This window comes from Danio rerio, chromosome 12 (assembly GCF_049306965.1).
Source record: "Danio rerio strain Tuebingen ecotype United States chromosome 12, GRCz12tu, whole genome shotgun sequence".
Lineage (NCBI taxonomy): Eukaryota > Metazoa > Chordata > Actinopteri > Cypriniformes > Danionidae > Danio > Danio rerio.
The window spans coordinates 46,870,001-46,887,500 of record NC_133187.1 but is presented as its reverse complement, the minus strand read 5'-3'; the positions used below and the strand labels follow the sequence as shown (position 1 = coordinate 46,887,500).

General features: G+C 37.0%; 1 protein-coding gene across 6 annotated transcripts in view; it reads left to right on the top strand.

The window, feature by feature from the left end:
• dock1 (dedicator of cytokinesis 1) overlaps nucleotides 1–17,500 on the top strand; it is a 525,870-nt gene that overhangs the window by 142,990 nt on the left and 365,380 nt on the right. For all 6 annotated transcript variants that reach the window (XR_012387688.1, XR_012387689.1, XM_073917871.1 and 3 more), the window contains 2 exon segments: nucleotides 2,863–2,933; nucleotides 14,061–14,167. Coding sequence is in view for 4 of the 6 variants with exons in the window: in XM_073917871.1 (XP_073773972.1) it covers nucleotides 2,863–2,933; nucleotides 14,061–14,167 (178 nt within the window). In the remaining 2 variants the exon portion in view is untranslated.

The window sequence follows — 17,500 nt, the reverse complement described above, 5'->3', positions numbered from 1 at the left end:
ATGCCCTTCCAGCCGCAACCCATCTCTGGGAAACATCCACACACACACACTCATACACTACGGACAATTTAGCCTACCCAATTCACCTGTACCGCATGTCTTTGGACTTTGGGGAGCACTCAGAGGAAACCCACGTGAAGGCAGGGAGAAAATGCAAACTCCACACAGAAACGCCAACTGAGCCGAGGTTCGAACCAGCGACCTTCTTGCTGTTAGGCGACAGCACTACCTACTGCGCCTCTGCCTCGCCCATGTATATATCATTTTAATATTATAATTTTTTATCATTTAAAATGTGTATTTTTCTAATTTTTAGAAAGATTTATTTCATTCACATTTCTACAGTTTGTGTTTTTGTTGATTTTTTTTATCATTAGTTGTAGATACAATATCAGTTGTTGCAGTTATTTTTGTAATGTTTCCCGTCATCAGTCTTGTGTGGAAGTGTGATGTAGTTTTGTCTGATGTGTGCTGTATTTTAGTTTCACTGAAGTCGCTGTTGTTAAACTCTCGGCCTGACTTCTGCATTCTAATATCAAAAACACATCGAGTCAAACGCAAGCCTCGACCTGAGATCTTCAGTTTTTCCAGCAGACTCTTAAAGCACAGGACCTCATCTCTCAGGTTAAAAACAGCAGCTCAACTGTTGACTCGAACGCTCCGCTCTTTCACTCGTTCTGTTTTCTTTTAAATGATTTCAAAGCATGTCAGAAAGTGATGAAGATCAAAGAGAAGGAGCTGTTTTAAACCCAGACTCTCAGGACCCTCAGTGTGACTGGAATAAGAGCAGGCGTTTATCTGCAGATTCCTAAAGTAATGCTTGAGGAAGGAGAGCTGCTAGTTGTGTCTTTCCTAAAGTGAGGTTTATAAGCTTTCATGTGCTGGTTTTGTTTTGAGAAGTGTGGCATATTCTTCAGTCCTGATCTGTTGTTGGTCCTGAAACAAGATCCTTGTCAAAGTTGATCAAAGACACAGAGAGTAATGCTGAACACAATCTGAACCTTTCAAAGAAACACACGTCTGTAAGAGCTCTGTGCATCTCCTTTCCTTCCTTCCTTCCTTTCTCTCTTTTTCATTTTTTCCTTTGTCTTTTCAACCTTCTTTCTTTTTCCATTCACCTTTCTTTGCTTTTCTTTTCTATTTTCATTTTGTGCTCATTTTCCTTTCCTTTTATTTTCCCTTTTTTTCTTCTTTTCTTTTCTTTTCCTTTTTTTCTTCTTTACTTTTCCCCTTCTTTTCTTTCTCTTTTCATTTCTTTCCTTTTTCTTTCTTTCAACATTTCATTTTCTTTTTCCTTTACCATTTCCTTTTCCCTTTTTTATTTTCTCCTTTTCTTCATTTTTTTCCTTTCTTTCCTATCTCTCCTTTCTTTCCTTTCCATCTTTCCGTTTTTTTTTTCATTTCTTTCCTTTCTTTTTTCTTTTCAACCTTTAATTTCCTTTTTTCTCTTTTCCTTTACTGTTTCCTTTTCCCTTTTTTCTTTTTCCATTTCCTTTCATTTTCCTTTTCCTTCTTTCCTTTACTTTCCTTTCCCCTCCCCCCATCATTTCCTTTTCTCTTTTTCTTCTTTTTTCCTTTCCTTTTCCCTCTTTCCTTCCCCATTTTCTTTACCCTTTTTTTCTTTTTTCCTTTCCTTTTCCCTCTTTCCTTTCCTTCACCCCTTTTCCCCTTTTTTCCCTTTCCTTTTCCCCTTCCCTTCCCCTTTCCTTTTTTCTTTCCTTTTCTCTTTCTTTTCCATATATTTTCCTTTCTTCCTCTTTCCCTTTCTTTCCTTTCCTTTTTTCCTTTTTAGTTTCTTTTCTTTCTCTCCTTTTAATTTCTTCCCTTTTTGTTTTCAACCTTTCATTTTCTTTTTTTCTTTTCCCTCTTTCCTTTTCCTATTCATATTCCCTTTCCCTTTCTTTCCCCCTATCCTTTCATTTGCCCTTTCCTTTTTATTTTATCTTTATTTCTTTTTATTTCTTTTTCCTTTTTCTTTTCAACCTTTCCTTTTCATTTTCTCTTTCCTTCCTCATCCTTTTATTTGCATCCTTTTCTTTCCCCATTTTTTTATTTCACTTCTTTTTTCCTTTCCCTTTCCTTTATTTTTCTTATTTCTTTTACTTCTTTCTTTTGACAGATGTTTAACTTAATCTCTAATCATTAATATTTATATTTAGTAATTAATTTTTCTTATTTGTGAAAAAATAAAGTAAATTGTGTTTTGGTTCTGAGATTTGTAGTGTATTTATACTCACTGTTTTATTCATTACTAAGCAATGAGTAATACTAAGTAACGAGATAAACTTTATCTGCTTTGAAAACACTTCATAATATATTCTGCATTTTACAGACATTATATTTGATGTTCTGGTAGACAATTAGGGCAACTTTCTCAGTTTTATAGATAAACTCGTGTGTGATTAGGATGATGTAGAGCAGGGGTCACCAAACTTGTTCCTGGAGGGCCGGTGTCCTGCAGATTTTAGCTCCAACCCTAATCAAACACACCTGAACAAGCTAATCAAGGTCTTACTTGGAATACTTGAAACATCCAGACAGATGTGTTGAGGCAAGTTGGAGCTAAACCCTGCAGGGACACCGGACCTCCAGGACCAGGATTGGTTGACCCCTGATGTAGAGCCTAGAAGTGTGTATGTGCGTGTGTTTCTCATTGATAAATCACAGACTCTGATGATCATTACAGACTCCTGACACCTTCACCCACTTTCTGAATCGCAACACTGTTAACAAAGTCCCTTAAAACATTTTTTTTTGTCACAACTAAATGACTTACATTTTCTTTTATTATTTGGTTGATCTACTTTATAGTATTTGTTGATCATTGATTATACTAATAAATCAATGTTGCTTCATTTCCAGGGTGCTGCACTCAAATACGTCCCGACAATCGTCAATGATCTCAAACTGGTCTTTGACCCAAAGGAGCTCAGGTGAGTGTTGCTTAAGTGTGGCATCTTCAGATGTTGTTTAATCAGGAGGTATGGTTTTATTGAATGTAAAGATTTGTATTAGATGTTTAGACAGTCAGAAGTAAGTCAACATTGAGTTTGGGATGAGTGAGAGGTTTATTCTGCAGGATTCATGTCTCGGTTTCTTCACGAATGAGCAACAAATTGAAATGGATTCCGATTAAAGAGCTCAATCTCACGCTAAAGCCACTGCTATGAAATAATCCAGAAGTGTAGGTGTAATCTTACTGCATGTTTGTAATTGCTTTACTTTAGAATCTAGGTCCAGGAGGGCCGGTGTCCTGCGTATTTTAGTTGCAACCCAAATTAAACACCTAAACCAGTTAATCAAGCTCTTTCTAGGTATACTAGAAACGTCCAGGCTGGTGTGTTGGAAGAAGTTGGAGCTAAACTTTAGAGGACACCAGCCCTCCAGGACTGAGTTTGGACACCCCTGTCCTAGGGTTTTATTGATGTATGGATTGATTTGATTCGATTAATTGGTCATGTCCTGCTTGGCTTTTTTAAAATGTATTTATTTATTATTATTATTTTTTTTTTTTTTAACATTTTATCATTATATATAGCTTTACTATATGTTAACTTATTTTTTTTATATAAAATGAGTTTATAAAATTTATAGAAATTTTATTTTATTTTATTTTATAATTTTATTTTATATATGATGTATAGTTTTAAACTATTAAATTAAATTGTAATTTAATTTAATTTAATTTAATTTTTTTATTTTATTTTATTTTATATTGCAAGTCTGCTTTCATTAAAGATGGCTGATATATGGTCTTAAACTATTTAATTAATTTTAATTTATTTTTTTATTATTTTTTATATTATATTATTTTATTTTATAATGCACATGTCTGCTTCCATTAGGGATGGCTGATAAATGGCTTAAACAATTTTATTTTATTTTATTTTATTTTATTTTATTTTATTTTATTTTATTTTATTTTATTTTATTTTATTTTATTTTATTTTATTTTATTTTATTTTATTTAGTTTTATTTTGCACATGTCTGCTTCCATAAGCAAAGGCTGATAAATGGTCTTAAACTGTTTTATTTTATTTTATTTTATTTTATTTTATTTTATTTTATTTTATTTTATTTTATTTTATTTTATTTTATTTATTTTATTTTATTATTTTATTTTATTTTATTTTATTTTATTTTGCACGTCTGCTTCCATAAGCAATGGCTGATAAATGGTCTTAAACTACTTTATTTTATTTCGTTTATATTTTATTTTATTTTATAACATTTATATAACCTCATTCATGTCTTTCTGAATCAATCCTGTTTTTCATCCCGTCTCTCTTCTCATCCAATCTGTTATCCCCGCTCTCTCTCACACACATAAACACGTACACACATATGCACAAAGACACACACACAAACAAATGTAATTGGCATCCTCATCCCATCTGTCTCCTCATCCTTACATCATCCTGTCTGTCTCTCTTTAATTCAAGCTGCTCAGCCGCACAGTCTCTCTCTCTCTCTCATCTGTCTCTCTGTCTTTCTGTCTCTGAGTCTCAAAAGCTTAAAATAAATTTATGGTCTGAGGACTCCGATTCGCACAGGTTTCTGAACTCAAAGTGTAGATCAGATGAGCATTAGCATCTCTCCTCCTAACGGTCTTCTGTTGGTCTGTCATTCTGGTGGCTTTCCTGCACAGCACACTTTAGATTCAGCACACACACACATATCAGCGGAGAGCGATGCAGTATCGGTCACTCGCCGGTCATTTCTGCATCTCTGGTTAAAGACTGCAGACCTGAATGACTTTATAATACACAGGCCATAATGTGTCCATTAGGGATGCCTGATATATGGACTTAAAATACTTTTTAAAAATTATATATATTTTATCATATTGTTTCTTTTACTGTATTTAAAATAAAATTAAAGGTCACACTTTATTTTGAGGGTCCATTTGTTGAATTTATGTTACAATGTATCTACATGGCTACTAATTCTCACTAGATTTTAAGTGGACTGTTAGGTTGGGGTTAGTGTAAGTTGACATGTACTTGCAAAGTTTCTTATAGTCGGTTAAAAGTCTGTTGAAGGAGCAGTATTAGCAGATATTAAGCAGACAGTCTACTAATACTCAAATGGACCATCAAAATAAAGTGTTACCGAAGTAAAAATCTAAAGCTTTAATCATACCAAAACCTTCCCTTCTGCCTCGAAAAACTTTTCTTTACCTCTGTTCACATGGAATGGCTTTAGGGCAGGACTGTCAGTCTTTTAGGGCAGGGCTATTGGTACTTGGGGTAGGTCTACCTGTCCTTGAGGCCAGGGCTATTGGTACTTTAGGGCAGGGCTATCTGTTTTTTGGGGCGGGGTTTTCTGTCCTTTAGTGCAGAGCTATTAGTCCTTTATGGTGGGGCTATCAGTCCTTTAGGGTAGAGCTATTGGTCTTTCATGGTGAGACTGTTTGTCCTTTAGGTCGAGGGCTATCTGTCCCTTAGACAAGGGCTATCTGTCCCTTAGACAAGGGCTATCTGTCCCTTAGGGCGAGGGCTATCTGTCCCTTGGGGCGAGGGTTATCAACCCCTAAGGACGAGGGCTATCTGTCCCTTAGGGCTGGGGCTACATTCCTTTGGGCTGGGCTACCGCTCCCTTTGGGCATGTTCATTGGGTCACTTTAACGGTGTTCATGAGTCACATTGGCTGGGGCTATTGGTACTTTAGGACTAAGTTATCTAATATTTAGGGTGGGGTTCATCTGTACCTTTGGGCGAGAGCTATCAGCCCCTAAGGGCGGGGGCTATCAGTCCCTTAGGTTGGGGGCTATCGGCCCCTTAGGGTGGAGGCTATCGGCCACTTAGGGTGGAGGCTATCGGCCCCTTAGGGTGGAGGCTATCGGTCCCTTTGGGCGGGGGCTATCGATCCCTTTGGGCGGGGGCTATCGATCCCTTTGGGCGGGGGCTATCGGTCCCTTTGGGCGGGGGCTATTGGTTCCTTTGGGTGGAGGCTATCGGCCTCTTTGGGCTGGGGCTGTCGGTCCCCTTGGGTGGGGGGCTACCGGTCCCCTTGGGTGGGGAGCTACCGTTCCCTTTAGATGGGGGGCTACCGGTCCCTTTGGGGTAGGGCTACCGGTCCCTTTGGGCCAGGGCTACCGGTCCCTTTGGGCGGGGGATATTGTATCCCTTTGGACAGGGGCTATCTGATCCCTTTGGGCCAGGGCTACCAGTCCCTTTGGGTGGGAGCTATTGGACCCCTTGGGTGGGGGCTATCGGATCCCTTTGGGCTGGGGCTATCGGATCCCTTTGGGTGGGGGTGTTGGTACTTTAGGATAGGATTATCTGTCTTTTAGGGCATGTTCATCTGTACGGTGTTAAGGTGGGGCTCTTTGTACATTAGGGCAGGGCTATCTTTCCTTTTGGAACTTGCTATTCGTTTTTTAGTGTGGGCCTTTCTGTCTTTTAGGGCTGGGCTATCTGTTTTTTAAAGTGGGGCTATCTGTCTTTTAGTGCAGATTTATTAATTTAATTCAATTAAATTCAGCTTTATGTGTATAGCGCTTTTACAATGTAGATTGTGTCAAAGCAGCTTCACATAACTGGTCATAGTAACTGGATCAGGGTAGTTCAGTTTTTAATGTTTAAGTTCAGTTCAGTTTAGCTCAGTTCAGTGTGGTTTGAAGCCATTATTGAGAGTCCAAACACTGAAGAGCAAATTCATCGATGAGTAGCTTCTCAGATCCTGAACCATGCAAGCCAGTGGCGACAGCGGAGAGTGAAGAAAAAAAACCTTGAGAGAACCAGACTCAGTTAGGCACGACCATTTTAATTTCTCCGCTGGCCAAAAGTCTTGTGCAGAGCTGCAGTCTCAGCAGAGGAGGCTGGAAGCTGGCCTCAGCGAAGACTCGTCTGTCCCTGGAGCTTCACTGGAATCGGTCTCATGCTCTCCACTCCCCCATGACCAACAGCGCAGCAGCAGCTAAGGATACGGCCTGATCCGATATTACCTGGATGTACGTCCTGATTTGGGAAAAATTGACAATCATAAGCTTTCTTTCCTGCCGACTATTATTCAAACTGCCTACAGTAGTAACAACTAAGCCTGTGGTGTGTGCTTTTTAAGAGTGAACTTATGAATTGCTGATCTGAGTTCATCAGAAACTGACTGAAGGTCAGTGGAAGGCTGTTGTATTATAATCTTTTGAGTTTAATGGTGTGTTTAACAGCAGGTTTTCCTCAGATGTGCTGGATGAACGTGAGCGTGGGGATCAGTGTGCGTCCAGACTGAAGTAGCCTCTCGCTGGAGTCTTCTCCCACTGTGCAAAGCTTTGTTTCCTTCTGGTCTTTTCATCTTTTGTTGTTTAATCCCGGAGCTGCTTTCTTCCTCAGTGTTGGAGAGTTTGATGGGGTTAAGAGGATTTCAGCTCCTGTGGTTCTCTTCAGTCTCCTGTGGTTTGCAGCAACACGTCCAGCACTGCCAAACACTCACACTGGCCTTTCTGTGTGCGTTTCCCTTTTCCACATCCAAATTGATTTCACTTTCCCTTTGCATTTTCCTCTTTTCTTTTCCATAAAAATGTTTCAATTTTATTATACATTCCTCTTTTCCTCACCGATTTCTCTTTATATTTTCCCCTATTCATTTAGCTTTTCTTGCTTTCTCCATTTTTTTCCTTTTCCCTTGTATCCCATGTTCATCTCTTCCCATTGTATTTTCCTTTTTCATTTCATTTTTAATCTCTTGGACACTGATTACCTTTAGTCCTCACGAAAACGGAAATGCTTGAAGTTTCTGCCAACCCGACTCTACAGCATAACTTTTCAATCCAGATGGATGGGGCATCCATTACTGCATCCAAAACGATGAAAAGCCTTGGAGTAACGATTGATGACCAACTAAACTTCACTGATCACATTTCTAGAACTTCTCGATCGTGCAGATTCACACCCTTCCCAGATCCGACCCTTCTTATCTGAACATGCAGCTCAACTCCTTGTTCAAGTTCTTGTTCTCTCCAGACTGGACTATTGCATCTCTCTACTAGCTGGGCTTTCAGCTAACTCTATCAAGCCTCTTCAGCTGCTTCAGAATGCAGCAGCACGAGTGGTCTTTAATGAACCTAAAAGAGCACGTCACTCCGCTACTCATCCGTTTGCACTGGCTGCCAGTAGCGCATCAAATTCAAAGCTCTGATGTTTGCTTACAAAGCCACTTCTGGCTTTGCTCCTTCTTATCTGCTCTCAGTTCTGCAGATTTATGTGCCCTCCAGAAACTTGCGTTCTGTGAATGAACGTCGCCTCGTGGTTCCATCCCAAAGAGGGAAGAAATCACTCTCCCGAACTCTCACATTCAGTTGCCCAGTTGGTGGAATGAACTCCCTAACTGCATCAGAACGGCAGAGTCACTCGCTGTCTTCAAGAAACGACAAAAAACTCAACTATTTAGTCTCCACTGGCCTTCCTAATGTGCAATTGCCTCTCTGGCTCCACCGCTAACTGTAAAAAAAATTAATAAATTACTAATGTTTTGCTTCTTACACTTTACACACCTGAAACTTGCTAACACCACTTATTCATTGTTGCTCTTATAGTTGTGTAAATTGCGTATTTGTCCTCATTTGTAAGTCGCTTTGGATAAAAGCGTCTGCTAAATGACTAAATGTAATTTACTCTTGCTTTTCCATGTCATTTTTGCATTTTATTAGTGTATTTCTTATGTTTCTTTCTTTTTCTTTAATCTTCCTGACTTATTGTTTTTTTTTTTTTTTACTTTTTTATTCAATTGATTTTAAATTTCTAGTCAACTTACCCTTTTTAATCAGCCACAGCCATATCACCCTGCAGCCCAAGATCGATTACTCATTGAAGCTAAACAAGACGGAGCCTGGTCAGTACCTGGATGGGAGACCACATGGGAAAACTAGGTTGCTACCGGAAGTGGTGTTAGTGAGGCCAGCTAAACCTGTGGTCTGTTTGAGTTCTAGACAAACATACAAAGAGTAGCACCCGCTTCTGACCTAGTGGATTAACAGAGAATCAACTACTTGTATGTAAAAATGTAAGTCATGTGACGTACTTCACCTTCACGTTCCTTTTAGTAGATTTAAGCTAGTATGGGACGTTTTTGTACTTAAAACTTTTAAAGCGAACCAGAGAACAAGCAAGCACAAATGTCACACAAAAAACACAGCAGCAACAAGAGACAAGGATCCCCCCCTAATCTAATCCGAGTCATCACTGGAGCGCTTAAATGACACTAATTCACTTCTGATTGGTCCACTCATGAGAACTGCGAGCCAATCGGAACACCTAGATTTTAGAAGAACAGCATGGTCCACTCGTGAGAACTCTGCAAGCCAATCGGAACACCTAGATTTTAGAAGAACAGCATGGTCCACTCGTGAGAACTCTGCAAGCCAATCGGAACACCTAGATTTTTATAGGACAGCAGACAGCAAATAAAAACGGAAAGGGGAGGAGGGAACAACGAAGCAACACCCCAAGGCATGTAACAGCCTCACAATCATCCCCATTCACTGAGGCCCTGTTTACACTAGTGCGTTTTAGTTTTAAAACGATCTGCGTCCACACTAGCGTTACTGAACATATCTCCGTCCACACTACGCCATCAAAAACGAATATCACGCATTCGCGCACTCTGGGCATCCGCGTGCTAGTATAAACAGGAAGCTTGTGTCTCATTCGGCATTTGGTTATTGTTAGTCAACAAACGCCGGTCGAACAATGAACGAGATAGCAAAGAAAGCAAGAGAGGTATTTTTGTGGACAGACGACGAGGTCGAGTTGTTACTAAACGTAACAAATGAATAACTGTACAATGGCGCCTAAAACAGACAATAGTGCAAACAACGCTCCCATTTCTGTGTCCGTGTTGTTGTTTACAGTGAAGGCTGGTCTGCTGTCTTCCGGTAGCGTTAAGGCTGATTTATACTTCTGCGTCAAACGCCGGCGTTTGCTACGGCATTGACGCATAGCCCTTCGCCGTGCCCGTCGGCGTCACTGATGTGCACCTCTCAAAAAATTTAACAACATGTCGCAGCAACGCGTAGCGCAAGCTCTGTGATTGGTCAGCTTGGTAGCGCTGAAGAGTCTGGGTGGGACCGAGAGCGGCGCGGGCGGCGCTAGCCCAATGGAGCGATTGTTTACAAGTGTGGAGTCTCGTGAAGGAGCTCCGGATGGAAATTTTTGTTTTGTGTTTACCTCACAGTTAAAGTTGTTGCACGTCCGCCGGTTCCTGCCTCAAAATGAGCGAGTTTGAGCCACTTGTACATCCCGGAAGTGTTCAGGAAAAGCAAACAGCAACGAAGAAACTTGACACAAAGGAACATTTACACCTCACTGCCAACTAGCGTTTAGAAAGTGTTAATGTAGACCAACAGAGACAGCGCGCAGAAGTATAAATGCACTGCACTCACTGCGCCGTGAGTTACGCCGGTCACTTGACGCAGAAGTATAAACCAGGTTTTAAAGCCATGTGTTATAGTCATGTGATAGGGGTTTGATGAATACGCATTGACACAAAAGCCCCTATCAGGTAGCGAATGTCAGCAGCCCCGGCTCCGTTTTCAGACGTCTCCGTTTTCCCTCATCCACACTGAGATGGAGCAGCAGCGTTTCAGAATGAAAATGGCCTCTCCAGCGTTTCCAAAACGCTCCCTTTTCGGCACTCGAAAACTGACGTAGTTTGGACGAATGGCGTAACCGTAGCAAAACTTATGCGTTTTAAAACTAAAACACAATAGTGTAAACAGGTCCTGAATTGTCTCTATCACTGCCTCTGCACTCCCCCTGTAGCTGGTGTGTGGTAAACCCACTGGCAACCGTTGTCCTGTGGCTGCCGTAGCATCATCCAAGTGGATGCTACACACTGGTGGTGGTGTGGAGAGACCCCCCTCATGATTTTGAAGCGTTTTTTGTGTACGGCTATACACAATAAATGCACTATATAAATACACACAGTACATTAGATACTTTCTTTTACTTCCTCACTTTCATCTTTTCTTGAATTGTTCCTCCTTCACTTTCCCACTTCCTGTTCCGTGTGTTTAATTTTTGGTCGTTGATTTATCATATTCAGATCAACCTTCCCTTCCCTTCTGTGCTTTTCACTTCATTTTTGCCTTTCCACATTCGCATTGATTGTCTTTTATTTGCTTGTGTTCTCTGTCTTTGAGCAGTGTAATACACACAGACTGTGATTAGGAAGTGTCTGTCTGTTGACTCTCCTAGAAAGTATATAAACACAGACAGTGACATCATCAGAACATCTGTGTGTGTGTGTGTTCGAGTGTCTGGGGGTCTGCTTCTGTAGATCTGCTTGAGGATGTTAGTTTAGTGTTTTCCTGCAAACAGCAGGACAGAAAAGGGACTGGAGACGTGGCTAGCGCACACTGCGCGTTAGCATTGCTGTGTTTGCCCACAGTTCATTGTCACAGAAGTGTGTTTGCTCAGTGGAGAGGTCGCGGTCTACACACACACACACACACACACACACACGCACACACACTGAATGAGGCTGTTTCTGTACTCTGTCATCGTCTGCCAAACGGAGCTCATCCTGCTGCCTTTTCTTACACTGAAGAACCTGCTGCTCTCCTGCTGTGCCGAGTGAGTGAGTGAGTGAGTGAGTGAGTGAGTGAGTGAGTGAGTGAGTGAGTGAGTGAGTGAGTGTGTGCATTACTGATTTCGGCTCCATATCCCTCAAAATTTTTAGAGATTATGTGACCAAAGTCCCTGTAAGAATTAGCTTTTGGTGTGACTCAACGCGTGCATGTGGGTGCCTTTGACGTACTGCTTGATGCTTCTTACTGAAGTGCATTTTATACTCTTTAAAGTGTGAAGTTAATCCATATATTCAAATTGTATGTGTAAAATCTGCTTGTAGACTTGCACACCATTAAAAGAATTAAGGTGCTATGTAGAGTTATAAAGGGGAAATGGCCTGAGTAAACAACTAAGGTGTCTCAGGAAATGGATGAGAGTAGAGCAACACATGTGGAAACAGTTACGTATAGATGGATAAGATATATGGTTATTAGGTGGAAATTGGGGTCAGGGGTTAAACTAGGAGGGGTCTTGTGTGACATATGTAGAACAAAGAAAAAAACAGTTGTAAAAGAGTATTTAAGCAGGCCAGAACATCAGTGAGACAGAATTTTTCAGACAGAGATGCTACTGGGGGTCTCCTGAAGGTTCTCCTTTGTTGTCGACAATAAAGTATACTCTTCTGATATTCATAACCTCCAGACTGAGTTTGATTCATTAAGAGAAAAACACCGAAATACTCTCAGCTCACATCATTCAAAAGAAAAGGTCCACATTGTCCCACGATGATGTCAACAGACTGGACTGTCTTAGCAACTGGCTGAATGTAAAAAACGACTAAGCTAAATTGTTTCTGCTTTGTAATTAATGTTCTCATCTCACAGCAATACAACATTACAATAACTGCAATTGTTTGTATTCAATACTTTATTATTATTATAATTTTCCATTTTTCATATCTGCAATGCCTGTATTTTGCCATTTTTTTGCCTTCCACTTAGAATCCAACATGGAAATCATTTTTGTTTGTTATTGGCATTGATTGTTTTGAAATTTATATGGCATTAACATGCCTGTGTTTTTATTTCTGTGATAAATATGGCTGTCAAGCCAGGATCTTGATGGTTTATTGTGGGTTTGTTGTTTACATGAAGACATCTGTGTTACAAGTTAAACAAAAATTCTAATAAACAGCTATATTTTGATTTTAAATAGTTTTTGTCTTGCGTTTACATTAATTTTACAAATGAATAGCCAAAATTACAAGTTTCAGTCTTTTAAATGTGTTTAATCGCGATTTATTGCAAAAAAGTGATTAATTAGTTAACCTTTTTTTAAATACATGATGAATGAATACTCTTGACACATGAAAGTGTAAAGCCTGCAGCTCACAGCAAATTTGGAAAGTTATTGCCTGTCATATTTAACAAACAAATATTTAATTTTGATGTAATTTTTCTCACATGGAAAATTTAATAATAATCAGATGATGTCATTACCTTCTTTGCTATCAGCCAATCGCTGCATTGCTGATCATGATTTCGAGGATCGATAGATCAGTCATTCACAACACACGCAGCGATCTCAGATCAGTTCATCCATGACATTTTAATCTGATTCGCGGATCTGTTTGAAAAACCAGATTAGCCAGAGATCAGTTATCAAGATGAACAGATCCAGGATCTGCCAAATCATATTAGATCATCTAGGCGAGGTACGAAGAATGGAATCCTGGCGTGTGTTGTGATGTCATTTCTCTCAACATCAGGTCAAAATGAGCTTGATTTCTGCATGTACATTCTGGTGTATATGAGCTGGTGTGAAATAGCTTTAAAACATTTTTGAACTGTTAAGGCAAGTTTATTTCTATAGCACATACATACACAATGGTAAGGTAATACAAATTGCTTTAAATAAACAAGTATAAAACACACAAGAAAATAAAGATTAAAAGAATTAAAAGGGATTAAAACAGATTTAAAGGTGTTAAACGGGTTATAAAAGGAATGAAAAAGAAAAGAAAGAAATACTAGTCGGACTCTGTCGGACGCAGCACAGTGCTCATTCAGTAAAGGCACAGCTAAACATGTGTTTTCAGTCTTGATGTGAATGTGCCTAATGTTGGAGCACATCTGATCATTTCTGGAAGCTGATTCCAGCAGCTGTTACTAGCTGAAGGCAGATTCACCCTGCTTTGACTGAACTCTTGAAATTTCTAGTTTACTTGACCCTAAAGATCTGAGTGGTCTGTTTGGTTAGTATTTGGTGAGCATATCTGTAATGTATTGAGCTCCTAGACCATTTAGTGATTTATAGACCAGTAATAATACTTTGAAATCTATTCTGAATGTAACTGAGAGCCAGTGTGAAGACTTGAGGACAGGTCTGATGTGCTCTGAATTTCAGCTTCTGGTCAGAATCCTGGCCGCAGCATTCTGGATAGGATTTGCATTTTCCCAAGTAAATAAATGTCTGCAGTGTTATCTACTGTAGGTGTTATGGTGAAGCAGTTGTGCAGCGGACTGACCTTCTGTCTCTCTGTGTTTCTCCAGTAAACTCTTCAGTGAGTTTATCCTTAAAGTTCCCCTGGGGAGACTGGTAAAGCAGAAGCTCCACTGCATGATCGACATCGTCCACAGCGACCTGTTTACTCAGCATGGTATGTACACTGATACGCACACAGACATAAACACACACAACCTCACTACTCTAAGCTGGTTTTAAACAGATGGAGTACAGTGTTTACACATCTATTAGATGTTTGTTAAAATAAAGTAGAGGAAAGGCACTATTTTATTTAATTAAATGTATTATTATTATTTTTAATGTAATTAAATGTTTTAAGTTTTTTATTTGACATTTTATATAATTTATTTTATACATATGTTTTCATTTAATAAATGTTTTAATTAGTTTTTATTTTTTAACTAATTAAATTTTTTAAATAATTATTTAATATAGTTTTATTTTATACATTATTATATTTATTCATTTTATTTATTAAATATTTAAACATTTTTTATTTTATATTTAGTTTAATTTCGTGTAATTTTTTTTGTTATTTAATTTTATTATTTTAATTAAATTATTTATTTTTTAATTTAATTTAATGTTTTAATAGTTTATTATTTTATTTTATAACTTATTTTATTATGTTTTTAATAAATGTTTTAATTTCTTTATTTTGTTAAATTTAAAATTTATTAAATTACATTTTATTTTGTTTTAATAAATCTTAGTTAATTTTTATTTGTATTTTATTGTATTTGATAATTTAAATGTTTTGTTTATTTTTTATATTTTATATATTTTATGTCATACATTTTTAATCAAATATTTAATTAATTTGTAATTTTATATGTTTTGTTTAATTTTTAATTTAATTTAAATTATTTTTTATTTAATTGATTTAATTTTAATATATTATTTTCTTTTGATTGTTTTATTTAAATTTTTTTATAAATTTTTGTAGTAGTATTTTTAAAAAAATATTTTATATATTTTATTTTATACATTTAATTTTTTTATTCATTTATTTATTTAAGTGTTTTAATAATTTTTTCATTTAATAAATTAAATTTTATTTTGTTAATTTTAATTTTTTATTTGTATTAGTATTTCATAATTTAAATAAATGTTTTAATTAAGTTTTGTTATATTTTACATATTTGTATTTTATACATTATTTTATTTGTAATTATTTTTTATTAATCTTTTTAAATCTTAAGTTTTATATGTTAAATTTAAATAATGTTAATGCTTAATTTATTCATTTTTTTATTTAATTAATCTTTTATTTTATTATTTTATTTTTATTTTTTAATTCATTTGTTTTAGTTAAGTTTTTATTTCATATTTTATACATATCTTTTAAATGTAAAATGCAGTGTGTATTGCACTGAATGAAGTATTTGAGAGAGAAAGAGAGAGTGTGTGCGTGCATGCGTGTGTGTGTGTGTGTGTGTGTGTGTGTGTTAAACAGCAACATATGGCTGCTCTACGGGTGGATTGTAAGCAGATCTCAGTCATTCAGCAGTAATTATCTGTTTGCATCTCCTCTTCTGACTTTATTAAATCACTCGTCTCTTGTTTATGTGCTTCAGTCTCTTGCTCTCATAAAGAACAACGTAAATCTCTCAATAATGAATTAGAGCAATTGCTGATTTGCTTTGAATCCATGTACGTGTGTGTCTGCATGTATGTGTGTATTTGTGGTTCATTGCACAGATTTTGTCAGCTTGGATTTATTCTAAACCGAGCTTCAGCAGATGCAAACTTTAAAAGCCAGTTGACTCATTCAAATGACGTCTTTGCAGAGGATTTCACATTTCGCTTCCATCTAATGAGCGTTTTTCTCAAGTTAATTTCTCGATTCTTTTTGACAGCGTGTTAAAATGCAGTTTTAATGGGTGGTTTCGTAAGGCTTGACTGTCACTGGTGCTCATTTTGGCATTGAGGATCTGAACAGAGGTCAAACATCAGCCTTATTTTCCCCAGAAAAGGTCAGAGTTAGACTTTGTTCCACATGTCCGTATGAAATCTCCATTTAGCCGTTTGATAGCTAGGTTTCCATCCAAATATGCAAAGTAGATTTGTGCACAGAACTGGAACATGGCATAAAGCAAAGTTTTCATCCAATGAGACAAAATCATCACTTCCTGGCGCTAAATATCAAACAGTAATATATGTAGTTTTGAGCATTAGGAGAAGCCACTGTGGGATTTTTTTCTATAATAAATGAGGCAAAAGGCAGGCGGCAGGCAGGGAGAACGAGAATACAAGGCTAGGTTAAAAACACAGGAAAACTAGACAGGAGTAACGCGTTGTAATGTCATCTAAAATAAACAAGACTCTGCAAACTGAAAGGGTGAGTGTGTGGCTTAAATAGTAGTGCAATCAGTCTCTGACATTCCTCAGGTGGTGTGAATGTAATCAGTTTAGATGAGTAAGCATGTGTGTCTGGGCGAAGTGCATGTATGAATATGTAGTCCATCAAAGGCGGAAGTGTAGTCCTTGGTTTGGTGAGTGAGAACCTAGTGGAATGCGATCGCTGGTAATCGTGACAGTATGTCAGCCTATAGACAAACCAGCTGAGTGATATGACTTTGAAATGCTCCAGTGTCTCTGGCTGGTTCTCAATTCCAAGAATCTAAGAACGGGCTTGCGTTCTCATGGAGATCCTTTTCAATATATACATTTGAGGTCAAAATTATTAGCCCCCCTGTTTATTTTTTTCCTTAATTATGAAATGTTAATTGTCTATTTAACAGTGAGCAGATTTTTTTTCAACACATTTCAAAACATAATAGTTTTAATAACTCATTTCTAATAACTGATTTAAATCATCTTTGCCTTGATGACAGTAAATAATATTTGACTAGATTTTTTTTTTTTGTTCTACACAGCTTAAAGTGACATTTAAAGGCTTAACTAGGCAGGTTAGGGTAATTAGGCAAGAAATTGTATAACAATGTTTTTTTTTGTAAACGATCTAGGGAAAAAATAGATTAAAGAGGTTAATAATACTGACTCTAAAATTTAAAATGTAACATTAAAAAAAATCTATATATATATATATATATATATATATATATATATATATATATATATTTTTTTTAATGTTACATTTTAAATTTTATATATAATATATAATTTTATATATATATATATATATATATATATATATATATATATATATATATATATATATATATATATATATATATATAATTTTATTTTTTTATTATTAAAAACTGCTTTTATTCTATCTGAAAAAAATAAAAAAACTTTCTCCAGAAGAAAAAAATATTATCAGACATACTGTAAAAATGTTCTCGCTCTGTTAAACATCATTTGGGAAATATTTAAAAAGAAAAAAAATTCTAAGGAGGGCTTATAATTCTGACTTCAACTGTATGTATGTATGTGTATATGTGTATATAAATATACACACCGTTGAAAGCAGAAATTTACATACACTGTATATAAAGGC